Genomic DNA, 27,555 nt, shown 5'->3' on the forward strand with positions numbered 1-27,555 from the left:
GCTGCAGCCTCGGTCTGTGGTCGCGTGCCCCCTAGGAGGCTTCCCGGGGTGGCTCCCGGATAACGGAGAACCCCTTGGCTTGGGTCCCCGCTGGGGAAGCTGCCAGAGCTCCTCCCGCACGACACCGCCCAGCGGCTCAGCCTCAGCCCCCGGCTTGAGTCACTTGTGCCATCAACACTGGCCGGCCCAGCCCTCCCCAGCCCCCCACAGCCCGGACCCTCCTCTGGCCCGAGGTGCAGCTTGCCTGACGGGCCAGAGGCTGCTCTCCTCACTGGGGGCCTCCGCCCCTGCCTGGTGAAGGGCAGCGCCACCATCAGCCATCCTGTTGGCCTAGATGCCCCCTCCTCCCTGGCTCACCTGCCACCGAACCCTGTCCAGGCCCCCGCCCCCTCTGCCAGCTCAGCTCCTGGCCGCGGCCAGCCTGCCTGCTCCAGGCTCTTCCACCGCGGCGATCCGGCCACCACCCGTCAGCGCGGCACGCCCCCCTGAGAACTGACGGCCCCGCTGCCCTGGGGCTCGGGTGCAGACTGAGGATTCACGGGCCGGCGCTGAGGCCCATCTCACCACCTCTCCGGGCCCGCTTTGCCCCACATGGCATTTCCTTCCCTCCTGAAAGCGCCCTCTGTTCCTGGCCCCTGAGCCCCTGCACGCATTGTGCCCTCGGCCTGCGCAATTTCCCTCCTCGTTTCCCGCCACTGGCCTGCTCCCCGGCCGCTCTTCGGATCTTGTCACAGCTTCCAGCCCTCGGTCCCCATTTTCCCGCACATCCCTGCTCATCACACCTGCCACACTTCTGACTCCCGTCTCCTTGTCTCTTCCACCCCGATATCAGTCAGCCCAATGTGGCTAAACAAGGAGGGACTTGGCCAGACGGGGTCCTTCAGGAGAGGCTTGACCTGGTGGGTCCTGTGATGTCACCAAGCATCCACATCGCTGCCTCTAATTTTCATTGAGCTGGCCTTGTGCTTACAGTCTCCCAGAAAATCTAGCCACTTTCTTCCTGCTAGCCATCCTTCCAGGCCTCACACGCCACTGCGCCGTGTTGGGAGGAAGAGGGCGCGTCTCATTAACTGGCTTGCCTGCCCCGGCAAACACCCTCGTGGTCCCAGCTCCACTCTGGATACTTCCAGAGGCGGAGACAGGACAGGATAGTCCAGTTGGCACTGGTAAATCGGCGCTTGCCTCTGAGCCGCAGAGTTCTCTCCCAAAGATAACGGGATGCTCTTATCAGGCAAACGGGGGATGAACTTGGCACCAAATGGGCAGGTGGCCTCCACCCGTGGTCTGTTCCACAAGCCCGGTGCACAGGGGGCATCTTGCATCTAGGACGTGGTGGACAAGTGGTGCCGGCTGGTGAGAGGCTCACCCTCCCAGCCTCAGGTGGGTCTCCTCATCACCCAGCATCCCAGTGAGGATGCTCCCAACGGAGCCTCTGGGGGCCAGGCTAGGATCCTGGCACAGCCCTCTGGAGGCAAACAGCAGCCCCCCAATAGAGCCCCATGGGCACCCCCCGACCGTGTAGGGAGGTCTGGTGTCAAGCAGGCAACGGAAAGCATCCCCACCGGCTTAAGCAGAGAGGGGCTTTCTTGGAAGGGTACAAGGAAATCTGCAGAGATGACAGGAAGGCAGGAAAACCAGTGGAGAAAGGATGGACCCTGGAGCTTGGGGTTTGGGGGGGCCCGGGGGCTTCCCACAGCCCGAGGAGGGGCAGGGTTGTACCACGCAGGTCCAGGCGAGTCCTAGCTGTGACTCCAGAAGCTCTGAGCCCCTGGCCCCTGGGGACACAGGCCCCCCGGCTCTCAGTCTCCCAGCGTTGATCCCAACTTGAACTTCCCGAGGACTCCCTGACAGCACCCGACAAAACCTCATACACAATTCTAAGACCGTGTCTGGCGCTCGAGGCTTTGGGGATCGGGCCGTTGCCCGCCTCTCTGCCCAGCCCGTCTCCCCCCTCTCTGCTCCCTGCTGACACTCCTGACTCGGTCACTCCGAGAGCTACCGATGGGACACGTGACACAGCTGTTCCGCTTTCCGGGCTCGCCCTGCTGCCCTTCTCACAGCAGCTGGCAGACCCGGCTCCCCCTACGGGCGCAGTCCCCCCCCCCCCCCCGCCGTTGCTCTGGCCGCACGGGCCCCCTCCCTCTCCCCCGGTGCCTGAGCCTCCCTGCCCCAGGGCCGCTGCACCTGCTGCTGGAGGCGCCTCCTCAAACCTCGTGGCCGGTTGCGGCCTCCTGGGCATTCCGGCTACTCAGATGTCGTCTGTGCTAAGTCCCGTCCCCGGCCCGCCCTGTCGCGGTCCCTTCACAGGCCTCGCCACGATCCGCACCTTACTGCACTGTCCCTCCTGTCCGGATGCCGGGACAGGGCCGCATCCGGCTCGAGGCCTCACGTGCCTGCGTCGGACCAGCCCCGGGCCGGCCTCTGCAGCTCAGGCGGGTCGGGGACGGCGGCCCCGGGCTCGCCCCTCGTTGGCTCGGCGGACAGCCGGCGGGCGCTCGTCCTCCAGGCGGACCCGAGTCCACGCTGCTCAGAGCTGAGGCCAGCCCTCCGGCCCCGCTGTTGCCGGCGGCCTTGGAGCTCGGCCCAGAGGGCACATAAAGATTTCGGCTTCTGCCCCATCTTGCCACCTGACAAGGGACAGCTGCTGCAGGCGGCCAGGCCCCCGTGTCCTGTTTTAATGCCCATGTCCTCTCGGCCGTTCAGAGCAGGAGCGGGGCCGCCAGCCGGGAGAGACGGATCGTAGAGGCTACAGCCACCCTCGGCTGGGGGGGCCTGTGGGAGATGCAGGTGGGCCCCCGAGTTACGGCCCACTCGTCCCTGACGGCCAGCGTGCCAGGCGCAGTGGCCTTCCTACTGCCCCGCTACCTTCAGTGGCGCGGATATCTGGGTAAGTTCTTCATCTGACGGATTAGGCAAAGAACTATTAATAGCGCCAGATGGGGGACAAGCAGTCTCCGCAGAGAGCCCTCATTTCGCTCCCAAGTAGCTGGCCTTTGCCTCTGTCCTGCGTGCCCCCGCCGCGCCCCCCCTCACTCCGCCTCAGCCCCACTGCCTCCCCGCCGGCTCCATGCATATACTGATGGCCTCCCTGCCCCAAACTCGGGGCCCCAAGTCCTGCGTGATCAAGCTCAAAGGCCCTGGCCCGCTTGCAGAGGACGCGAGCGGCTAGGGTTCCAGCTGCCCACCGACGCTTCCCCACCCCTGCTCTCGCTTACCCAAGGGTCTGCGTGCTAGCCAGGCCCCGGCTGCTGGAGCTGCACCTCGTTGGTTCCCGGCCCGCCAGAGTCTTCCCTGGGGCCTCGGAGCCTGTGGGCCCTGGCACTGCGGGGACATGGAGCTGACGTGCAGGGCCACCTGCTCCCCTGGGCGGAAGGCTCTCTCTGCAAGGGGGGAATGAATGAGACCGAGGGGCAGGAGGGGGCTTCTGGGCACCGCTGAGGGTGGTTTCATGGTGCGGGGACTGGCTGCTGGGAGGGGGCACAGTTGAAAATGCAGCCGAGGAGATGGCCATGGCCGCCCGTCAGGCCGTGCGTGCATAATGACAACAGAAACCTCCCCAGACTCCCCGCTGCCGGCAGGGCTGGGCTGAGCAAGCCGAGAGGGACCGTCGCCCGTGGCCAGCGCCTCCTCCAGAGTCTGCGGGTTGGGGCTGTCCTGTCAGGCCAGTCATGACAGACAAGTCGGTGGCAATCACAGTAATTATTAAGATCAGACAGCAGCCAATGCTCGTGGACCTGCCGGGGCTCTGTCCGCGCACTGCCTCTCAAACTCCCCGTGGTGGGTGCTCGAGCTGCCCTGTTTTCCCCATGGAGACACTCACACAGTGAGGTATCCGTCCCACCTCTCCCACAGCAAGTAAGCCAAGGGGCCAGGTCTGAATCCAGGCAGCCGACCTCGGAGCCCACCCCTAACGCCGTGCACACTGCCGGTCCGTGTCCCCAGCGCCTCAGGCCTCACGATGCCCGGGGTCTCCATGCGGGGTGTCGGCCGGGGACGTCCTCCTGGGGTCTGGCCCACCTGCCTCTGCTGCACGCACCTGGCCCGGAGCGTGCGCCTTGCCGCGCCCTCGCCCCGTGTCCGGCCAGCGCCCAGCCTGGTCTCCAGTGAAAGCTCCCGCACAGGCCGGGTGTGGAGCAGGGGACGCGTCTCGGACCCTCGCACCCTGGCTACGACCACCAGAAGCTGACGGAGAAGCTCAAGTCCAGAGCCCGCACGTAATGCCAGTACTGAACTGGGATAAACAGGATCTCTCCGGGAGACAGGACGCAGGACAGGAACGGGGCCTCAGCAAACTTGGGGAACTTCTCCAGGTCGGGATTCTCCACGTCAACCTGAAGAAAACCCGAGCGGTCACCTGCCTGGTCTCCAGGGACGGGTGGGAGAATCTGCAGCGTCACGCGGGGTCCCCGAGCACCCACCTGGCTCGTGTTATGAAGAAGGTGCGTCTCGTGCGCATATAAAGCCTCTGACTCCTGCGGGGAATACAGCCGGATGTACTTCCTGCCGAGCACCTGGGAAGACAGTGACTCGTCACTCAGCTGCTGCCCCCAGCGCCACGGCTGTCCCCCGCGGACCGCAGGTCCCTGAACCCACCAGCCTCCCGCACCTCTCCGTGCCTTTCCACGTGCTGTTCCCTGCGCCCAGACTGCCCCATCCCTGCCACGCCCGTTCCAGGCCAGGCATAGGTTTAGCCTCCAAATATATTACGGATCAGTAACAGAGAGGCTAGCCAAGTGGCCCAAGGTCACCAGGCTGAATAGTGACAGGGCTGGCATTCACACCAAGCAGTGGCTCCAGGGCCCAGCTCTCAGCCCCTCTAGTGCCTCTGCTAGAACGTTCTCATCTGTTAAACCTCTGCCTGCAAAAAATAAGGTGGTTTCACAACAGGTGCCCCTCCCCTTGCAATAAGCACACCCGCTCCCTGTCTGGGTCAGGGTCTCAGGACACACCATCCAGTGGCCGGGAAGCCATGCCTCGTCTGGGGAGAGGTGCTGGCAGGGGGAAACCGGCCTGGTTCTGATGGAAGGAGGGCGGCGGGGGGGAGGCAGAGGACACGCAGTGTGAGGGCACTCGCTCCGTCCCGAGACGGCACCCTGGCCCTGCTCTGCCCGAGTGATGCGGCCACCATCCCGGGGGCTGCTGGTCCCGGAACCACACCTGGAACCAGCCTCCGCCGGAGGAAGGGCCCCAGAGGGGCCTGGTACCATCTCTCTGATTTCATTTTTGTCCACACCCCTCTCTCTGGTGTTTAAACACGGGTAACGTGGCCAGGCTGCGCGGGGCCGGGCTGGGGAGGCACAAGGCCGATGCTCTGGAGCAACTCCCACCTGGACCAGAAAGTTCTGCTGAGGGTCCTGATGAAGGGGGGACACGGTTCCTTGGGGACCAAACCAGGCATTAATGGTGATCTCTTCCTCCTCCCCGTCGCCCAGGCAGCAGTAGTCCGGGATGCCGATGTCCTGCTTCAGCTCCGGGATCTGTGGGGTCAGAGCACAGGTGGGAGGCCGAGCCCCGGCCGGGGATGCACCAGCCCCAAAGTCAATGGACCATCTCACAGGACGGCCAAACACACACTGCCTTTTTACAGTGTGATCTCTCCCAGAGAGATCCTGTTTATCCCGGGTCAGTAAACTGCGTCTGCGTTTTACTGTGGGGGAACTGAAAAACCAACTGAAGAAATTAATACATAGGGACACCTGGGTGGCTCAGTTGGTTGAGTGTCCGACTCTTGATTTCGCCTCAGGCTGTGATCTCATGAGATCGGGCCCCATGTTGGGCTCTGTGCTCAGCATGGAGTCTGCTTGTCCCTCTTCCTCTGCCCCTCCCACTATGCAAGCTCTCTCTCTCAAGTAAATAAATACATAAAATTTTTTAAAAAAGAAAGAAAAAATAAATATATAATCATTAGGAAAGAGTTACATATAATTTTATTTCCAGATTTGTTTCCCTGTCATGTGCATTTTATCTTCGTTTCCTTTTTGAAAACCTGATAGCACTGCTTTGCACTTAAAAATACACCAGCTCGCAATGTTCTGCAGAGTGCCACGTTTTTGAAAATCAAATTAAAGAAAAAAACAGAAAGAAAATGGGGTTGGGTATTCATCAAATCTCTGGAAAGGGAGATTCCCCAAAATGGACTAAGGAGAAAGCGGTCACCGTGCGTACATTTTAAATACGTTCATGAATCCAAAGGCCAATAAAGGGAGAAACTTTTGCACTGTGGTACCCAAGGGTTAAACATAATAAAGATCCCGGTACATAAGCTACATGAATAATCAAAGGGCAAAAACCAGACACTATGTAGAAATGAGTTCGATACAAAGGAGGCGCTGTTGGCTCCCCGCCCCGGCTGCCGTCCCTGACCCGCCGACAAGAGGTGCTTTCAGACAGCAAGCATGGTGTCCCCTCTGGAGTTTGCTTCTAGCCCTACATCCTCCCCGCTCCCTGGCTGGGCCTTCAGAGGGCCCCACTGGGGCTGCACCCCGCAGAAGGGCCCCAGCACCCCCGCTCAGGGATGGTGAGGGGTCCGGACACCCCGGGGAGGGGGCCGCGGGCCCGCTCCCCTGGATGTATCCCTGGCCGGGCCTTCTGAAGGCCCATCAGACGCCGGTTCTCTCCCACGGAGGCCAGGCCCCCATGGCCCCTGCAGCCCCAAGCCTCGAAGACTGCCTGCTGCCAGGGCAGGTGGCTCGGCGGCTCGGGGAAATTCCACAGAAACCGACGTCTGGTCCCTAATGGGTGGCGGTGGGGGGCACCCCTCGGCTACTTTCCTCAGGTATCTTGAGAGGGACGTCTCCCTGCTCTGAAGGGGCAGCTGCAGGCAGGCTTTCGCCATCTTTCAGTCATAGCTGCTCCAAGTTCAGGGTGCTGGCCAAGAAGCCACTGATGGATCCTTGGGAATGGCTGGAGTGTTCTCCCTGCAGGGACCTCAGGCTGTTCTGTCTCAAACAGCCTGTGCAGAAGTAGAGAAATGCGGCTGTGTCCACTGCTCTGGGCTAACGTACAAGTTCCCAGTCTGGGGTCCCCTGTCCTGTCGGCCCGTGGGGCGGCCGGTGGGGTGGGGGCTGGCAGGAGATGCCAAAGGCCTCTGGGAACCTCCTGCTTCTCCATCACCACGAGGCTCCGTCACACACAGCTGCTTCCTGCTGGGACGGTCGGAAGATGATTGGTCCCTGATGATATCATCAGGGTTTCTGGGCTGTGACTGGTTGGTCAAATGGTGTAATGAGAGCCACTGGCCACGGATTCAGAGACCCCCCCCCCCAAGAGAAGGAATGCTCCCATCATGTGACCAATAATTAAAGGGAGGCCTAGCGTGGTGGCCACAATCTCCCACAACATGGGGTCCCTGGGAGAAAAGTCAGTAAGAAGTTTTTGGGCAAGAGGTTTCAGGTGGGAGCCACTGAGCTTCGTGGAGGCAGAGAAGGCCCCACAAAGCAGTGCGGGGGCCTGCCAGGTGGCACTCTGGGCAGCAGAGGTGAAAACACACCTCTGGGGACCCGAGAGAAAGATCCAGGTGGCCCTCCAAAAGGCAAAATGTCTTCAAGGTCTTGGTTCGTCTTAAAAACAATTGGGCACTTTGCCTTCTTCTTCTCAAACTGCTTCCTCTTGTTCTAGTAAAATCGAAAATGGCTGCCCTAGGACAGGGAGGCGAGTTTACCTGTGGCTTCACAGGGTCCACGGGAGGTGTGACCAAGTTCAGGGGACAGGCTGGTCACTTGGGATGGCACCATAGGGGCCTGCTCGCTAGACTCCCCCTTTCCTTCGGAGAGGGCAGGAGGCAGGATCTACAGTCCTAATTCGAGAGGTCTGGGAAAGACAGCGCAGCCCACCCAGCCCCCACCCGCTCCGGCCCCTTTAATTTTGGGTGCGCAGGCTCCTGGGGGCTGGACAGCCCCAACTGGACCTGGGTCCCCTGTCAGGAGGGGCAGTGAGAGTAGCCCCAGCCCAGGGGCAGACCCGGCAGACCTTGGCTGTGGTTCGGGCCCTGACTGACCCAGATCTCCCCCTTCGGGGCATAACCCCCCATCCCCGCCCAGGCCAGGTGCTGCCCTGCCCGGGCATTCCTGCTGGGCCCCACTGCAGTGTCTGTAGCCTGGCCGAGACACCAGCGAAGTCCCTCCTGGATCCCTCGGCTCCACTGACCGGGCGCTCGGGTCTCAAGTCTAGAGTTTTCCTTGACTGCTCCCTTTCCCTCGGCCTCGCCCAGCCACCTGTGTGCAGGTGCCGGCAGCTGGCACCAGTCTGGAAGCTGTCCGCTTCCCCGGGCATCAGCTCCCCCTGGACTACGGCAGCAGCCTCCTGGGGGTCTCCCCGCTGCCCCACCCGCCCACCTTCCATTCCCCTCCGGGACGGGGCCTCGGCCATCTGAGAAGGCCCCCAACCCTCCCACGCAGCCCCAGGCATGGAAGAGACCATCCTTCCTCTTCCAGCCCCACCTGCTTCTTCCCCGCCCCCCCCCCACCCCAGGCACTCGCTCCAGACCCGCTCAAGGGGCAAGTCAGCTCCTGTTGCCCCCCCTTGCTGGCATGCCCCCCTCTTGTCTCCTTTTAGACAAAAGAAGAAAGTTAAGGATTGGCATCAAATACGGCGCTTACACTAGACAACTAGCTTAGACCCAGAACGTACAGAGGACTCCTAACACTCAAAAGACAAACAACCCAATAAAAAAAATGGGCAAAACATCCGCCCCATGGCTGGAGGCTGCTCATCTTCGAGGTCGCCACTGAAGTCTCACCTCCTGGAGACGCCTTCCCTGCCCCTGGGCTCCCCAGAGCCACCGCCACAAGGCTGCCTCTGTTCTTCTCCTGGGGGCGCTCGTCACCAGCTGATGTACTTGGATTTCAGGTCCACTGGGGCGGGAGGGGCGGCTCTTCCTTACTCTGTCCCCCCCAGGGCCGGGCCCAGAGCAGGGTGCAGAGGGGCTCATGAGGAAGCCCAGGCCCGCGGCAGCATTCCGGCCCCCCGCTCCCAGAACAGAGTGAAGTGAGTGGGGGGACAGGGCAGGGGGTGGACAGAAGGAAACTGTTCAGTGACCTCCCTGGGATAAGCTGTCAGGTTGTTTCAGCCTGACCAGATGGCTCTGAAAACTCGGAAGGCAATCGGGTTCCACTTCACTTTGTTCCCTCGTTGTGTCTACATTTAAAAATAAAGTCTATTTTTTCTCATGATGATCAGCATACGGGCTCGTTCTAGATGCTTTGCAAATTGCAGAGAAGAACAGGAAAAACCACACACCGTGTGACCACGCACAAGCGCTGTTCATCTTCTGGGGCACCTGTCCTCACCAGAGCGGAGCTCCCTCTGTCCACGGCGCATCCTCGCTTTCTCACTTCCCCGCAGCCAGGCAGCCCCCGGGGTCCCACCAGCGCGTCGTGAGTGAGCCCCCCTCCTCACCGTGTGCTCGGGGCCCTGGGTGACAGGTGCACGGGACACGCGCTGCCGGGGTGGGGGCTGGGAGCCATCCTGCATTTCTGTCAGCTCCCGGGGCGCTGGTGGGGCCACCCTGTCATGCTCCCTTCTTAGGGCTGACCGGTGACAGTGACGGAGAAAGCCGGAGCAGGACTTCTGCCCTGCCCCCACCCCAGGCTCTCCTGATGGATCTCCCCGGAATACCTCCTCTTACTGGGATCCTCCTGCTCAGAAACCTCCCAGGACTCCCTGCTGCCTTGCAGATAAATCCGAGTTCTTGGTCTGACCTTCAAGGCTCGCGCAGTTGGGGCCCAGCCTCCCTCTTTGCCTTCTCGCTCTGCTCTTCTGAACACATCTCCCAGGCAGGTGGATGCTCCCGGCACAGGGAGCCCGCTCCAGAGTGCGCCCTGAGCCTCAGTGCATGAGATGCCTCTCCCTGCAATGTCCTCCTGCCTCCGGCCTGGCTGGACCCCGCTCCTCCTCTCAGCCCCAGCCCGAGACCCCCTCCGCCTTCAGCCTTCAAGCAGTCTGTCCTGAGGGTCTTCAGTCTGGCCAACCAGGGCTGAGGACCCAGAGGAACTGAACCCGGCCCCTGCCAGGAGCACACAGGCCCAGCTGGGGGGAGACGGCCTCGTGAGCTGACAGCTGAGATGGGCTAAGGGCGGTGCCGGGAACCCCCCTGGAAAACCCACGGTCAAGGACAGCAGCGACCTGCTCTTTCCGGGTCGGGTCAGAGCCTGCCGCCCTCACTCGGCTCCCCAGGACCCATTCCTCTACGTCCGACCACACCTGCTCCCACTTCGCTGGGGCCACCTCCTTCCGATGCCGTGGCCTCCTCACCCCCCCACCCCAGGCTTGGAGCCCTGAGGTCGGCACGCCCAGTCTCCCGCTCGCCACGTGCTGCCCGCTGGTGAGGGGGACACAGGCGCCACCCCCGTGGGTGGCCCAAGAGGCTGCTAGAGCCCTTCCGGCCCTCTGCGGCTCAGAGCCCAGGAAGGGAGGTGGGAGAAGGTGGCAGGGTCAAGGACAGAGGAGCGTGGTCTCAGACCTACCTGGTCAAAGAGCTGGTGCTGCGCGAGGTACCCGACGTCCCTCGACTGATCCGCGGAAGGAAAACCGGAAGCGACACAGAAAAAGCCTGGTTAGCCGTAAGGAGCACCCTCCGGGCGCTGTTCCGCTCGCTCTCGGCACCGGGTGCGCCCCAGCCACGGGCAGCCAGCTGGCAAGTGCGTCCCGTCCCCCTTGGGCCCCTCTGTGCCCCAGGGGCGAACACCGGCGATGCTCTCCCTCTTGCGGGCAGCGCTGGGCCCCAGGGAGACTCAGGATCTGGGGCCGCCTCTGTAGGGATGCCCCAGGCTCAGTTTCCCCCCATGAAAATGAAGAGGCTGTACACCCATGAGGATTTCTTTTATAAATAAAAATGGAATGGTATCATATGTATTCCTTGGAAATCTTTGTTTCATTTAATGACAACCTCATGAGTGTCTCCTCAGGTGAGTACGTACAGATCTGCCTCAGTTTTTTTTTTTTTTTTGACGGATACATGTTTTACAGGCAGGACACCCCGTGAATTCAATCACCCCCTGCTGGTGGACAGTCAGGTCATTTAGCCAGTGTTTCCATAAACAGCCTAATATTCTGGTCCTTATATTTATGTCCTCCCAAAAACAGAACAACTGAGTCAAGGAGTGTGTGCATTTTAAATTCTAGTAGCTTCTGCCAGCTTATTTTCCCAAAATTAACCATGTACTGACTTCCCAGCACAACTGTGAGCACCCATTTCCTGCAGCCCAGCTGCACTCCCCAGAGATGATCATCTCGTGAACATCTCTGCCATCAGACGGATGGAAAGATTGGTGCCTTACAAACTGGGCTCCACAAGGCTCCAGGCCTTCTTGGGAGGTGGCGCAGGCTCTGGAAGGGCCGCTGGGGGTGGAGCACACGGGAGGCTGGCCGCCAGTCCCCCCAACCATAGCCAGAGCCCCACCGGCCTGGGTCTCCCAGGCTCTGCTGATGAACTCATTGACCGTCATGAGCGTCTGCGACCAGTCCTCGTCCGTGTACCTGGAACCGACTTCCACCGGGACAGTTCGGCAGCCGGCAATGTCTTGGATATACTCCAAACTATTATGTTGAAGGAGATGGAGGCTTCTCTCTAGAATCCCTCAAGACTTTCTCTGCTTCCAGCCCTCTCCCTCACTCCCTTCTCTTCCTGATGACTCGAAAAGTCACAACAAGCCAGACCTGGGGTTCTGCGGCGGGCAGGGCCGGATCTGTGTGATCTCTGCTGTCACGGGGATTCTGGCCCAAAGATGCTAACTCAGGTTAGCCGGGCGCTGACCATGCTGTGCTCAGAGCTTTCCGTGGTTTACTCTTCTGTGTTTCAAACTATCAGCCAGCATGGTCACCTCCCGGGCCCTTGGACTGCAGCAGACCCAGATGAAACCGAATCAGAACTTTCCAGGGGCTGGGCCTGGGGCTGCCTTGGGTGTGAGCTGCTAGGAAGTGTGTGGAACAATCGCAGACCACGGATTTGAAATTCCCCGACCTCCCTCGGGAAGGGCTCTGCTCTCCGGGCCAGGAAGACGGCCGGGACTGCCGAGGCTGGGTGGACGTCCCCTCCCCATAAGGGTCCATGCGCCACATGCGGGCTTCCCTTCTGAGCCCAGAGGAACTGTTTGGGCCTCAGGAAGGGGAAGCCACCCCTGGCCCTTACTGTGACTAATCTGACACGAGAATACAGCACTGCTGCTTTTGGAAACCGTCTGGCGGTTCCTCAAAACGGTCAAACATTTTGTGACCCGGCGATTCGGCATCTCATATATACCCGAGAAGAACGAAAACATACGTCCACACAGAGAAACTTGGACGGGAACGTTCCCAGTGGCGCTTTTCACACCAGCCAGTGTAGACCACCTGACTGGCCATCAGCTGACGATAAACAAAATGCGGGGTGTCCACACCCCAGGATATTACCCAGCCACAGCAGGGAACCCCGAGAGTGCAGTGCCGACAGCAGCTGGACACAGAAGGCCACAGACTGTCCAATTCCGTTTCTATGCCAAGTCCAGAATTGGGAAATCCATGGAAACATAGAGCAGATTAGGGGTTGTCTATAGCAGAAGAGGAAGTGACTGCTCATGGCTACAGCATTTCTTGGGGAGTGATGAGAATGTTCTGGAATTAGTGGGGATGGGTGCAAAATCTTACAAAGACACTAAAAAAAAAAAAACCACTGAATTGTACCAAAAAAAAAAAAAGACCTGAAATGAGTCAGCATTCCGCAGGCCCTGCAGCTGGCCTTCCTCACTCTGGCCCCCCTACCAGCCCCTCCAAATCCTCGTCCCGCGAGCTCCCACCGTAAACGCTGCGGGGGAGGAGGCACAACGACATACCTCACTCCTGACGTATCTGCTGATGAACTCATTGACCGTCATGAGCGTCTGCGACCAGTCCTCGTCCGTGTACCTGGAACCGACTTCCACCGGGACAGTTCGGCAGCCGGCAATGTCTTGGATATACTCCAAACTAGAAGACAGATACGCATGGTCACCACTGTCGCTTTGGCTAAGACCTGCCGGGCACTCGGCCACACTGGCCTCTGGTCTCCACACAGCCCCACGGGGAGAGAGACTGCTGTTACCGGCGGGGGGCACTCGGGCACTGACACGTGGGGTGACGAGCCCACTGACGCCATGTGGCTTTGCAGAGAGATCCGGGGAGGCTGGTTTGCCAAGCTTCTTGCTGGGTGGTTCTATCGCCCTGCTGGCCGAAAGCCTCCCAGTTCTCTCTCCGCTCACCTTGTCTCTGAGCTCAGAGACCTCCGAGCAAACAGCAGGCGGCACGGCGGGGGCGCTGGCTTCTGAGCTCGGGTGGCCTGGCCCTGCCCGTGACCGGCCGGGGACCTCTGCCCACTGGTAAGCTAGGGTGATGACGGTACCTGTCCCACGGGATGGGAACGGGGAGGACAGAGAGAGAAAACACAGCACGAGCCGATCGTGGCGGATGGCCCATAGTAAGACCCGTAATGAATGTTTGCGGGATGATGGCCCCAGCAGCCGGTACTCTTCACAGCCTTGGCGGGAACCACTCCATGCACGACCCACGGGAGACAGGGGAGCCGATCCATCGTCCTCAGAGACCCCTGCTCCTTTCCGCAGCTTTGGCATGCTGGCCACCGCCCAGTGGCCTGACCTGCTGTCACCACCACGAATTGGAGCAGATGGGAGGAGGGAACAAGCCCAGGAGCCCTGCCTGCAGGGGAGGGGCCATGTCTCGGGTTCTTACTTCTGCTCTTAGGCCTCAGGGCCCCTGGGAAGGTCCAGGGGACACCTCAGATCGTGCAAAATGGCTTTAACAGACTTCACGCCACACGAGGCGAGCACTCACTAGAACCTGCTTAGAGCAGTGAGCTGTGGAAGTACGGACCTTTCCATCTCTGCCACGAACGTGGCGCATTGTGCCTGTAATCCCCGGTTAACCCCGAGCGATCCACGCAGGGATGGTCGGGACGTGCACGCGAGGCTGCATTTCCTTGGGACGAAGGGAGACGGAATCGGGGAGTCCCCAGGTGGGGGCGGGGGGCTGGATCGGGCAGAGCCACCCACCTCCACTTCGTCATGCATGGCCACTGGTCCGCCACGCCTTCCAGGATCACAGGCCTCCTGGGAACCAGAAACTGCTTCCTGAAATGCTGGAGGGACGGACAGCGAAGCCGGGGGACCGGTCTCTCCAACGCCACATCCGGAACCGAAACATGGTCGTCCCTCGCTTTCTGTTTAAAAATCAAAGCGCCGAGAAGTGACCGTCTGAGGCACTGGGCTGGGCGTCTGTGTCCCTGCAGGCTAGCTGACTCCGTTACTGATGACAGCGCCGTACGTGTCAGCACTGTCCCTGCATCCCCCTCCTCCTCTTCATTCTGGCGACACCCAGACTTTTTTCTTTACCAGTTCAAGGGTCTGTTCGATTATAAGAGGAACGTACAGACAGAAACTCCGCAAGAGAGGAAAAGTCACCACCCCAAACGCCATCTGGTGTCAAAGGACCCTGTCCCGTGACCACGTGTTCCTGGCCCAGCTTCTGATGCCCAGCAGGGACGTGAGGGACGGGCAGCCCAGCTAAAGCAGGTCACAGCCCCGGCGAGGTCGTGGGAGCCCCTGCGCCGGGACTTCCTCAACCACCTGTCAGCCAAGTGACCTGAGCCAGTCACTCCCTCGGGCCTCAGTTTGCTCACCTGTCACGTTACTGGGAGAGACCTCCCACGTAGAGCGCCCAGGATCACCGGTGGGTGGGGGTCCGCTCCCTCTGTCCCCGCGGGCCGGGTGCGAGGCCTCCCACTTGCCTGTTCTCGGCCTGTATACCCTCTGCTTTGGTTGTCACACCTGCCCTCATCAGAGGCCTCCCTGACCACCCTGTGTGAGCGAAGCTGCCTCCCCCTTCTCACCGCGCGAGAGAAGACGTTCTTCTACAGCCTCCTAGAAGCCAGGCTCCAGGAGAACGGGCCCTTCTGAATCGTACCCTCAGCGCCTGGCACATCTGGACCACCGCCTGGGCTCCAGAGAGCCGCCGAGCAAACCCCCCTTATAGGCACGGGAATGGGGACATGGAGGGGCCCAGGCCCTTGGCCGACTCCGGCAGGCCGACTCCAGAGTGTGAGCTCTCCCCCCTCAGCTACACACACTGCCCGACGCCGCCCACGCTGGGAGCACCACCTTGGGTGTGGGGCCACCTCCACGTTCCCTTGGGGCAGACCTGGCGTGGGAAAGAGAAGTGCAACCCCTGGGTCGAAGGGCACAGGCATGTCTGCCCTGCCCCGTGAAAGGTCAACCAACACGCCATGCCCGTGGCCCCCTGGCGTCCTTGGCAGCACCGGGTATCACAGGAAACCTCCTTTGAGGATTTCACGGCCAACAATGGCTGCTTCCCCGTTCTTGCCTTTTTTTTTTTTAAACCACAGGTGAGATGGAACATTTTCCCACGTGCCTGTGTCACAGACCTATTTCCTCCCAGCGACCAGACATGCCCAGAGGTATCGCGGCTGAGGCCTGCACGCCAGCGCTGGGGCCTGACTCCCTGTCTGCCCCCGCCCTCAGCTCTGCGCGGTGTGCTTCGCGCCCCCAAGTACCAGGAACCCCCCAGGCCAGGACCTCAAGGGCGGGACCGACCAGCCACGGGACCAGGAGGCCGCTGGAGGTAGCAGCTCGCCCCAACTCCGCAGCACCGGGAGCGAGGCAGCCCGGAAAGTGGGTGACGCTTCAGCCAGCTGACCAAGAACAGGCCGGAAGGTGCGGGCTACAGCTGCCCACGGCTCTGGCCCACACGAGCCCTTCGAGCTGCCGCTCTCGGCGCCACAGAGCCTCCACCCTCCCTCTCTCCTGAAAGGGCACTGCTTTTGCAGAAAGTGTGTGTGTGTGGGGGGGAACTGAGAAAACAGACTGGGCTGTTCCATTTCTAAATCTGCCGAGATGCTATTTTCCGCCAGAGGTCAGCACGCCGTGAGGCCTCACCCCTGGGGACAGCTGACTCCTCCCTTCTAGAAAAAACTGAGCTGTGGGGGGCATGTGAGGTGTGGCAGGCGACAATCCCACCTAGATACCTTCATGCTGGGTTGCTCCTGGGCCGAGCCTGGGCCGGGCCTCTTTCCCGAGGGGAGGTGCGCCTGGAGGATAGCGGCGACTTTAATGAGGATGTCCCCATGGATGGCCGCCCCCATCAGCAGGCCCATGTCACAGGCCTTCAGGGCTGCGGCCACTGCAGGGGCATCCCCAGGCTCCTCGAACAGACACACGGCCTTCAGGAGGCAGCCGAAGGCGTAGACACGGCGCCAGTCCTTGTGGACGTCCTGCCACGGGCCCGTGTTGAGTTTCTCCCAGGAGTAGTCCAGGATGGCCTCGCTGGCCTGCAGACACTCGCTCCGGCGGCCCTCGCAGAACAGCTCGGCGGCCTCCCACAGGAGCCACACCACGCTGCGCTCTACCTTCTCCCCGAGCTCCGGCACCAGCTCCTCCTTTGTGCGGGGCAGGAGCGCCCGGAGGGCCTCCCGGAGGGCGCCGGCTCCTGCCAGGGGCTCTCGGTGGTCTTCAGCCATCGGGCCCTCTGCCAGCCTCGCCTGATAAAGGTGGTGGGGGAGAAAGAACAGTTAGAGCAAAACACCATGTTGCACACCTAAATACGCACATTTGTAGATTTTCATAAAATCAAACTGGGGCCAGGGGGAGCTAGATCTGTGATGACATCCAGTGGCCAAAATGTCAACCACTGAGAGTTTAAAAAATATATATTAAAACGCAACCTATGGAACGGGAGAAGATATTTGCAAATGACATATCCAAAAAGGGTTAGGATCCAAAATCTATAAAGAACCGACACAACTCAACACTCAAAGAACAAATAACCCAATTCAAAAATGGGCAGAAGACATGAACAGTCATTTCTCTAAAAGAAGACATCCAAATGGCCAGCAGACACATGAAAAGATGCTCAATATCCCTCATCATCAGGGAAATGCAAATCGAAACTACAATGAGATTTCACCTCAACCTGTCAGAATGGTTAAGATCAACAACACAAGAAACAACAAGTGTGGGCGAGGATGAGGAGAAAGGGGAACCCTCGTCCATTCCCATGGTGGTGGGAATGCAAACTGGTACAGCCACCCTGGAAAAGAGTATGGAGGTTCCTCAAAAAATTAAAAACAGAACTACCCTACAATCTAGTAATCATACTCCTGGGTATCTACCCCCAAAATACAAAAACACTAATTCAAAGGAATACATGCATCCCTATGTTTATTGCAGCATTATTTACAACAGGTGAACTATGGAAGCAGCCCACGTGTCCATCGATTGATGAATGGATAAAGATGTGATGTGATGTGTGTGTGTGTGTGTGGGGGGGGGAGACAGAATATTACTCAACCATAAAAAATGAAATCTTGCCATTTGCAATGATGTGGATGAAGCTAGACAGTATAATGCTAAGTGAAATAAGTCAGAGAAAGACAATTATCATATGATCTCACTCATGTGATATTTAAGAAACAAAGCAAACAAACAAAGGAAGAGAGAGAGAGAGAAACCAAGGAGCAGACTCTTAACTAAAAAGAACAAACTGATGGTTACCAGAGGGGAGTGGAGGGAGGGATGGGTGAAATATGTGATGGGGATTAAGGAGTGCACCTATCATGATGAAAAAAATAAAATAAAAAATTAAAAAGTGATAAAATATAAAAGTAAAAACTATATAAAGTTATTTTCCAAAGACAGAGAGACCACACAGACTTCCTCCCTTCCAGGTTCCCACAGTTTCTCACATGTGTCCTTTCTGATGGCATCTCATGGGTCATGATTCTACAGTGGCCTTCTTCGGCTGGGCATAAACTCTGCGGGCGAGGCCCTCATCTGTCTGGGGTCACTGCTACATTGGGGGCCTGGCACAGGACCAGGCTCGCCATGGGCACCGGATAAATGTTTGCTCAGAGAGGAACATGTACTGTCCTTGTCTGGAATGCCTCTTACACCCTGCCTCTCTGGCAAACTCCTATCCAACCTTTAAGGCCCACCCTCAATGATCCCCTATGGGAAGACTGCCAGGACCCTCAGACAGCATTTTGTGTTGGAATAGCTCTTGACTTTCTTTAACCGCTCTTGTCCCAAACGTACTCCGAGTACCGGCCTACATGTCTGTCTCTCTGATGCTAGCTGGGGAGCTTCTCCAGGGCAAGAACAGGTCTCATTTCTCTACATTTTCCTGGAGTCTGGCTCACATCAGGCACTCAGTGAAGGCTCCTGAAGGAATGAGATCTTAGCTTTGCAGGAAGAAACCTGGAAATACATAAAACCTACAGAGAAAGGACAAACATCATAGTTGGTGCTTTTGGTGGCATTATATATGGATGGAAGGCCGGTCCTAATGCAGAGGTACTAATATGTGAGTAGATCCTAGCAGGTTCATAATTGCCTGCAATCGATTACTCACCCATGCTGCTACGCGCTAGGTGTACTAACAGCTGTTATATCCCCTATCTCATTGGATGCCAAGAAATAGGGACCTTCGTGCTTTTTGCAGACTGCTCTAGGGCTCAGCAGACTCCTTCTGTAGAGGGCCAGACAGTCCACATTTCGGGCCTGGCAGGCGGGACAGTCACCACTGTTAACTGTTCTGCCAATGCAGCGTGTCCGGTATGTAAACAAATGGGCATGGCCACATTCCAATAAAACTTTACTGACAAAAACACACCCTTGCTTCAAGCTCCCCAAAATCCAGTTCATCTTCTTCCTGGGCACACAGACTACATTTCCAGGTTTTCCTTGCAATGAGACGTGACCATGCCACCAAGTGGTAGCTAACGTGAATGTGTGACAGAGCCACTTCCAGGTCTGGCCCACGCTCACCTCCTAGAGGATTTTTCACGCTTTCCCTACCCACTGGCTGGAAGTGAAGGGACTCTGAGGCCCTAGGGGATGACAGAGCCACAGAAGCCCCCCAACCAGGCATATATACCCATGCTGGAATGCCTCATGAGCCAAAAATAACTCGTATTGTGATTAACTGGACTGGAGACGGCTCTTTGTTGTCTCCCACTGGCTGTTTCCGGACCAGACTGTTCTTGCTAGGGCCCCACAGTGATCGTCCCCGATTCCTAGATCACAGAGCCACTTTTCTTCTTGTTCTTTTCCAAGTGCAGCTTTCTAGCTTTCCATTCGTTCTGTGGCCCCACCAGCCCTCCAAGAAACGTCTTCTTCCTTATGTCAACCAGGGTTGGCTTCTTTGGTTAACAGTCGGAGAACCCTACTTGGCACACAGAAGTCACGGTCACCCAACATCCCCCGGTGGATGGTGAAGGCAAGAATGAAGACTTGCCTGTGATGAAGCTGCATCAGGTGCCTCACTCCCGATGAGGGGGAGAAAGCCCCAGTTCCTCAGTGGTCCCTGCCTCCTGTTACTAACACCGTTATCCAACTCCCTCCTCCCGAGCATGGGCAGGACCTATCATTGAGTGAGTAGACAGAATAATGGCCTTTGCAAATGCCATTAGGAATAAGGACCTTGGGGCGCCTGGGTGGCTCAGTCGTTAAGCGTCTGCCTTCGGCTCAGGTCATGATCCCAGGGTCCTGGGATTGAGTCCCGCATCGGGCTCCCTGCTCAGCGGGAAGCCTGCTTCTCCCTCTCCCACTCCCCGGGCTTGTGTCCCTGCTCTCGTTATCTCTCTCTCTGTCAAATAAATAAATAAAATCTTAAAAAAAAAAAAAAAAGGAATAAGGACCTTGAGATGGGAAGACCATCCTGGATCATGTGGGTGGGCCCAACTTAGTACAGGAGTCCTTGAAAGAATCTTTCCTGGGTAAGTCAGAGTCAGAGGGAGAGGTGATTGCAGAAGGGTCAGAGAGATGCAGTGTTGCTGGCTTTGAAGATGGGTGGGGGGAGGTCACAAATCAAGGGATGTGGAAGCCTCTAGAAGCTGGACAAGGCAAGGAAATGGATTTTCTCCCAGAGCTTCCAAAAAGGAATGCTGCCCTGTCGAGACCTTGATTTTAGCCCTGTCAGTCCCATGTTGAACTTCTAACCTAGAGAACTGTAAGCCACCAAGTCTGCAGTAATTTGTCATAGCAGCAATAGAAAACCATTATGACTTGTTTCAACCAACAGGTGTGCAAGTTTGATACATGTGGTTTTTTCCTTTTTTTCCTTTTGGCCTAAGATGGCAAAGGTGATGGGATGCCCTTTGATCAGGATACAGGAGATTGTAACTTCTGCGGCTAGCAGACTCTCCCAACTGCCTTCCTGGCTTGTGTGCACTGATGAAGCAAGTGGCCATGTTGGAGAGGTCCACATGGCAAACAGATGATGGGGCTTAGAGCCAACAGCAAGCTAGGAACTGAGGCCCTCGGTCCAACAGCCTCCAGGAACTGAATTGTTCCAACAACCACAGGGGTTAGAACCTTGTCCAGCTGAGACTTTGGATGAGAACTTCATCCTGCCTGACACCATAATCAGAGCCTTGTGAGATCCTGATGCACAGGACCCGTCTTTTTTTTTTTTTTTTTTTAATGTTATGTTACTCACCATACATTACATCATTAGTTTTTGATGTAGTGTTCCATGATTCATTGTTTGTGTGTAACACCCAGTACTCCATTCAATACGTGCCCTCTTTAATGCCCATTACCAGGCTAACCCATCCTCCCACCCCCCTCCCCTCTAGAACCCTCAGTTTGTTTTTCAGAGTCCATCTTCTCTCATGGTTCATCCCCCCTCCGATTTCCCCCCCTTCATTCTTCCCCTCCTGCTATCTTCTTCTTCTTTTTTTTTTTTTTTAACATATAATGTATTGTTTCAGAGGTACAGATCTGTGATTCAACAGTCTTACACAATTCACAGCACTCACCATAGCGCTCCCCAATGTCTATCGCCCAGCCGCCCCATCCCTCCCACCCCCCCTACTCCAGCAACTCTCTGTTTCCTGAGATTAAGAATTCCTCATATCAGTGAGGTAATATGATACATGTCTTTCTCTGATTGCCTTATTTCGCTCAGCATAACACTCTCCAGTTCCATCCACGTCATTGCAAATGGCAAGATTTCATTCCTTTTGATGGCTGCATAATATTCCATTGTATATATATACCACATCTTCTTTATCCATTCATCTGTCGATGGACATCTTGGCTCTTTCCACAGTTTGGCTATTGTGGACATTGCTGCTATAAACATCGGGGTGCACATACCCCTTCGGAGCCCTACATTTGTATCTTTGGGGTAAATACCCAGTGGTGCAATTGCTGGATCATATGGTAGCTCTATTTTCAACTTTTTGAAGAACCTCCATACTGTTTTCCAGTGTGGCTGCACCAGCTTGCATTCCCACCAACAGTGTAGGAGGGTTCCCCTTTCTCAGCATCCCCGCCTACATCTGTCATTTCCTGGCTTGTTAATTTTAGCCATTCTGACTGGTGTGAGGTGATATCTCATTGACGTTTTGACTTGGATTTCCCTGATGCCAAGCGATGTTGAGCACTTTTTCATGTGTCTGTTGGCCGTTTGGATGTCTTCTTTGGAAAAATGTTTGTTCATGTCTTCTGCCCATTTCTTGATTGGATCATTTGTTCTTTGGGTGTTGAGTTTAAGAAGTTCTTTATAGATTTTGGATGCTAGCCCTTTATCTGTTATGTCATTTGCAAATATCTTCTCCCGTTCGGTCGGTTGTCTTTTGGTTTTGTTGACTGTTTCTTTTGCTGTGCAAAAGCTTTTTATCTTGATGAGGTCTCAATAGTTCATTTTTGCCCTTGCTTCCCTTGCCTTTGGAGATGTTTCTAGGAAGAAGTTGCTGCAGCTGAGGTCAAAGAGGTTGCTGCCGCACAGGACCCATCTAAGCCACACCCAGACTCTTGACCCAAAGAAACTAATAAATACATGTTGTTTTAAGCAACTAAGTTTATGGTGATTTGTTGTACAGCAGTAGATAACTAATAAACACCCCTATCCAGATTTCCCTGACACTCTGGGACTCAACTGTAACTCACCCAACAGAACGGGAAGAAAAAACATGGCTTCCTTTAGCACCAATGTGTATGAAGAAGTCAGCAGTAGATAGGGAAGTGAAGACATATGAATGCTAGAGGTATGGTCCCTAAAGGTAGGCTGGACAGCCCCATCCCTACCTCTGGGCTCCATGTTAGCTCATTTCTCCCCAACTCATGAGTAACAGCAAGTAGAATACTGACAGTATTGCATGATTACCTCACCAACTCTCATAATGACCCTGTGACACCAAGAACATACTGGGATATTTACTGTAAGCCAGGTATGCTCCAGGGGCTTTTTAATTCTTACAGAAACTCTAAGAAAGTATCATCATCCTCATTTCACAGGTAAGGAAGCTAAAGCAGAGAAGTTAAATGACTTGTCCAAAGCACTCGGCTGGGAAGAGGTGATCCAGAGATTTAAAACTCAGGCTGTCTGGCCCCCACTTCCATGATCTTACAGGTGAAGGAACGGAGCCACGCCATCTCCAGCCAGCCCATGATGAAGCTGGGAGTCCGGGTTGCTTAACTCAAGAAAAATCTGTAAAGGAGGAGTTATTATTTCCACTTAACAGATGAGAAAATCCCATCACTTCACGGAAGGAAAGGACCCATCTTTCTTGTGTGTCATTATGTTTGAAGTACCTGTTCCTGAGTGTGTCCCCAGTTACAGCAATAACATAGAGTTGTTCTCAGTCCTGCCGTCTTTCCACAGTTCCCTCACCTTTCCTTTCCCTCTCCTTTGATTTGTACCTCTTGGGGCCGTTAAGTGGATAGGGAAGTATATGATCATTCTCCCCACAACCCCATCCTCTTTTGCTGATGAAGAAACTAAAGTCCAGGGAAAAATGAAGTGACTTTCCTATGTGCTGTGTCAATGTTCCATGTTTTATGTAGATTACTAATATATTCCTCCTAATCCCATGATGTGTGGTTTTACAGATATGAACAAAGATTTGGGAGATTAAGCAACTTGTCCAAAACTACACAGTACGTGGTAGTGTCTACGCAGAACACTCTTCAGCTTCGGGGGTGAGGACTGAATCTGTTTTTGGACCTTTGTCTCCTAGCTTGGTCCTTGGTGCACAAGGGGTATCCCTCCCAGCTGGCCCTCCAGTGAATGATGGGACTGAGAGCCTCAAGGGGCCTGACCCTCGCCTGCCAGGATGATTTCTAGCTCTAGCCTCCTAGAAAATTTGTAAATGTCTTGTGTTGGCCTAATGAACAGCCTTCTTGAGAGGGCTTCACAGTCCAACCTTCCAGCATGGCCATATCTACTACCCACCCACAAAAATGCATGTGAGCCCATCAGCTGGCCTCCCTCAGTGGCTCCATGGCCCGTCCCCCTCAGAGTGACTCATGTGTCTTATGAAGCAACCTCGAGAAGTCTCGGGTATCCAAAAGACCTCAGAGGCTTCATATCCTGGCTTCTCACAAAGGTCTATAAAAAAGCCTCCCCGCAGACCACCTCTTTGCCTTACTATAAAAATGGCTTCCACTGGAGCCTTATGTACCAGCTTCGTAAACTGGTCTCTTAGTGGCCTTAAAAAATGGCTTCCCAGACGATTTTAAAGGGGCCATCAACTGGTTCCCTGGGATGCAGATTACAGACTTTGCAAACTGACCTCACCAAACAGCCCTTCATAGAGCTCACAAAGGCCCTTACAAAGCAAACCTCTACAGGTGGCCTCGTGGGCTGCTTCACAAACTGGCTTCCCAAGGCAGTCTTGTGTTTGGTCTCCATAAACCAGCCTCCTCAGGCAGCCTATGTGTGGCTTTGCAAGCCGGCTTTGGAGAGGGCCTGCTATAGATGGCCATGTGAAATAGCCTTCTGGGAGAGGGCCTGCCCAAAACAGTCTCCTCTGAGCCACCTAAAGTAGCTTTAGTAACTAATTTCTAGTCTAGAGTTTCTCAGTGAATGGCCTTACAAAAAGGTCTTCAGAGATACTTACGTTAACACTATATGACAAAGTCTTCCAGAGGAGGACGTTTCAGGATAGCTCTGAGTTTGTTTTCAAAATGATTTTTCAGATTGACTCATATTAGCCTCTTGAACGGCCTCCCGAAGGGCTTCACGATTGATCTTAAAACAGTAGCCTCCCTGGCGCCTGGCTGGCTCAGTCAGTGGAGTGTGGGACTCTTGAGCTCGGGGTTGTGAGTCTGAGCCCCACGTTGCATGCAGAGATTACTTAAAAATCTTAAAAAAACAAAAACAAACCCCAAACCACTGGCCTCCCAGAAGACCTTATGTCGGCAGCATGAAGCAAGTATGCATGGGGAGGTGGCAGGCTGGCCATTATGTGAGTAATCTTAATCTTACGGCTTCTCAGAACCTTTGCCTTTTGAACGGTTGCCGTATCAGACAGCCTTTGGGGGAGGAGCCACATCCTACTACGTGAAACAGTCTTCTAAAGGACTAATGAACGGTTTCAAAAACGGGCTTGCCTACACATTGGGCCCTTGTCTGGGGGCCAGATGAAACCCAGGCTCTGCCTTATTTTACAAACCAATCTATCTCCCATGGTGTCTTCAGAACGCCAGGAACCAGGATATGTTCTACCAACCAACCCTCCCGTTAGCTCCTGTTACCATGGAACGTGGCCTCAAGGGAGAAAGGGCCTTCGCTGGCTGGGTCAAACACCTTCTTGCTGACTGTATGAAACTATCTTCCAGAGCAGGTGGCCTCGCGTGGGCTGTACGCAGTGGCCTGCACACCCAGCCCTTCGATCTGGCCCTCCACTGAATGTAAGGTACAGGCTCCACGAAACCCCTCTCTAAACGGCCTCAAGTCCTGGCTTTACACATCAGCCTTCTAGCATCCCCCGTACTGGTCTGACGAAAAAGGCTTCTTGACAATTATATTAAACAGTTTCCCAGAGGAAGGCATCAGCCAGAGTAGCCTTGTGGCCTGGCTTTATTGACTGGCTTCCCAGAGCTGCTCACTGAATTGCCTTTTATAAAAGGTTATGCTAAACAGCTTTCTAGAGGAGGGAGTCAAAAATAAACTGTGTGAAAGTCTTTCAGAGTGGTGCTGTAGACTGGTCTTCAAACTGGCCTTCCAGGGTTCCACATACGAGGAAAGGGCATAAGCAGAGGTGGTATAAACAGCCTTCTGGTGGTCAGGTATAGGAAAGTTAACTATAGAGTATTTCTGACAAACCAGGGTGCTATCTATATATAGGACCCACTCCCCCTTTTTTTGGCTTGGTGTAAAATTTTTCTCTTGTAAAATTTTTTATTCTCATCATTTTCTCCAATGTTGTTTTTCATTGCTTGGAACTTTCATTTCTGCAAGTAGGAATTTCATTTTACACAAGCTGAGTACTGGGAGTGCTCTTAGTAACTTTCTTTTGTATATATATAAATTTCAGTATTTAATATATCTAATATTTAGGACTGGACAAGTCAGAAATTAGGGTTATTCCAAGCCAACTGAGACCTATGATCACCCTAATCATGAAAAAGCCTGAGGGGCCCTATATCATCACATTAAAGTCAGTCTCCTAGAACTCCACAGGTATCAGCCTAGAGACTTGTTGTTGGTCATAGAAGGCTTTTTTTGAAGGAAGTGAGAGTGCAGGTGTCAGGTACAGAAAGAGCGGAGTGCTCTTGAGTCCTGACTTTGTAAACTGACCTTTCAGAGCGCCACCTGTACTGGTTTCGTGACATGAGACAGCTTTCAGGGGAAGGTAAGGTCCAGATTGCATAAAATAGCTTCTCAGTGGACTGTGTCTTGGCTTCTCTTATAAAAGGCCTTTTTGTTGATGCACGAAAGGATATTCTTGGCATGGGGGTCACATAAAGGTTGTAAGAACTAACCTCTCCGAGTGCCTTTTGTTTGGGCTTTGTAAATCAACCTAATGCGAACTTCATGAAAGGCTTCTTGTTGGTTGTATTAAACACAGAGGAGCCAAGTATAGGCTATATACGACAGCCAGCATGGACTCCGGTCCCGACCTCCTAAATTCACCATCCAGATAGAGCACATTATTTAAGTAAGCTGGTCTTTCGTTAGTGAACAGCCCAAGTGGCTTCTGTTGGTTACAAAAGAAAGCCTCCTAAGGAAGCCACCATTGTCATCCCAGAATTCTCTTTAATTATCTTTAAAAACCTAAAGCAGCTCCCAGAGTGGTCTTTAAATTGGTTGGGAGAAATGGCTTCTTGGACAATCTCACCGGGATTCACAGAGAGGATCAGGTGGGCCTTCTGAAAGCGGCCCCCGCCAAGAGCCCCACAAAGGTCTTAGGCTGACCCGAAACAACAGCCCCGAGGGCGGCATGCTGGTCATGAGAAGCCTCCCACCGGTGCCTTCCGGAATAGAAGCCTCTATCAGGCTTTCTGGGAACGGGCTACCGAGTTAGTTTTGAAATCTCTCCCATTTTTAAAAAAGATTTTATTTATTTGACAGAGGGAGACACTGCGAGAGAGGGAACACAAGCAGGGGGAGTGGGAGAGGGAGAAGCAGGGCGGAGCTGGAAGCCCCATGCTGGACTCCATCCCAGGACCCTGGGATCATGACCTGAGCCGAAGACAGACGCTTAACGACTAAGCCACCCAGGCGCCCCGAAATCTCTCCAATTTTATTGGGGCATTATTCCACGAAAGTTGTGCAAAAAACAAGAGCTTTCTAGGGAGCTTCGTAAAACTTTCCAGAGAGGTTTGGAAATATTTGGAAAGCTTTATTCACTGGCGCAAGAGTACGTCTGGCATTCTAAGGGCCACGCTGTCTCGGGTTCGGGCCGTCGGTGTGGCCCCAACACCTGCCTACCCCCTGACCTTGGGCCTGCTGAGCACGGTGACTTACCTCTGCTGGATTCTAACGCGAGGTGCATAACGCGACACCGATGCTCAGCGTTAACTCCTATCAAACTAGAAATCCCTGTCCTTCAGGTCCCCCACACCAACGCTCCACCCGAGGCCTCACACCCCTTCCCTTCCCGGGACTTCACTGCTCGCGGCCCACATTCGGTTTGTAGCCTGCCCCCCTCCAGGCCGGTGACAAAGATGTTCGGTCCGAGAGCAACAGCATGAAGACACCTGCCGGTACCGTCACGGAGGGAATAAAAACTCGCGCAGGCGCCCCACATTTGCACCGACGGGGACCCCCCCCCCAAGAACTGCGCAGGCCCACACCAGCTGAGCTGGCTTTACGCATGCGCAAAACGAAATTACAGGCGTAAAGCGAGCATCAAGAACGCGCGGGGGCCTACCCCCCCCCCCCTCCCCCCTCCCACCAGCCCCCGGGCAGCGCAGGAAAGCTGGAGAGCCGCTAAACGGCCTTCTCAGGGCGCATGCGCTGGCTCTGTTTTCCCTCCCCATTCACACCCCACTTTCGCTACTTTGGAGAGCTGCCCCGGGGCTTTCCAAGGCGCACGCGCGAGGCCGTCTTTTCCTCCCGCTTCGCCTTTGACACAGCGCCTGCGCAGTACTCCCCTCCGCTTCAACAGAGCCAGAGCCGCCCGCCCTCTGGAGTTGCTCAAGCTCACCTGTCTCGAGTTTGGGCTGTGTCGAGTCCCCCGGAGGCTGGCGACAACCTGTTCCGTTTGGTCGGAACACTCCGGCCCTCTCCTTCTCCGGGTAGTCAGGCTTTGCCGAGGTATCGATCGCTCAGTGCTCGTCTGAT

General features: G+C 55.7%; 1 protein-coding gene across 1 annotated transcript; it reads right to left on the reverse strand.

Annotated features, from left to right (window-relative positions):
- Positions 1 to 3,689: 3,689 nt before the first annotated feature.
- On the reverse strand, positions 3,690 to 27,555 carry KDM8 (lysine demethylase 8). The gene is made up of 8 exons (XM_032431210.1): positions 27,419 to 27,555; positions 16,007 to 16,519; positions 14,019 to 14,185; positions 12,807 to 12,939; positions 10,464 to 10,508; positions 5,328 to 5,477; positions 4,419 to 4,511; positions 3,690 to 4,331 (listed from the first exon to the last, which is right to left on the reverse strand). The coding sequence occupies exons 2-8, from the start codon at positions 16,496 to 16,498 to the stop codon at positions 4,167 to 4,169; spliced, it is 1,245 nt and encodes a 414-aa protein (XP_032287101.1). The 5' UTR covers positions 16,499 to 16,519; positions 27,419 to 27,555; the 3' UTR covers positions 3,690 to 4,166.

This window comes from Phoca vitulina, unplaced genomic scaffold (genome assembly GCF_004348235.1).
Source record: "Phoca vitulina isolate PV1807 unplaced genomic scaffold, GSC_HSeal_1.0 scaffold45, whole genome shotgun sequence".
In the NCBI taxonomy this organism is placed as follows: Eukaryota; Metazoa; Chordata; class Mammalia; order Carnivora; family Phocidae; genus Phoca; species Phoca vitulina.

Bases quoted from the DNA above. Each gene is read 5' to 3' on its own strand.
- KDM8 (XM_032431210.1), bottom strand. From the start codon at position 16,498: ATGGCTGAAGACCACCGAGAGCCCCTGGCAGGAGCCGGCGCCCTCCGG. The intron at 10,509-12,806 runs GTATGTCGTTGT...TCCGCGGATCAG, and splicing joins GCAGATACGTCAGGAGTGAG to TCGAGGGACGTCGGGTACCT. The intron at 4,332-4,418 runs GTGGGTGCTCGG...GGTTTTCTTCAG, and splicing joins TTCTTCATAACACGAGCCAG to GTTGACGTGGAGAATCCCGA.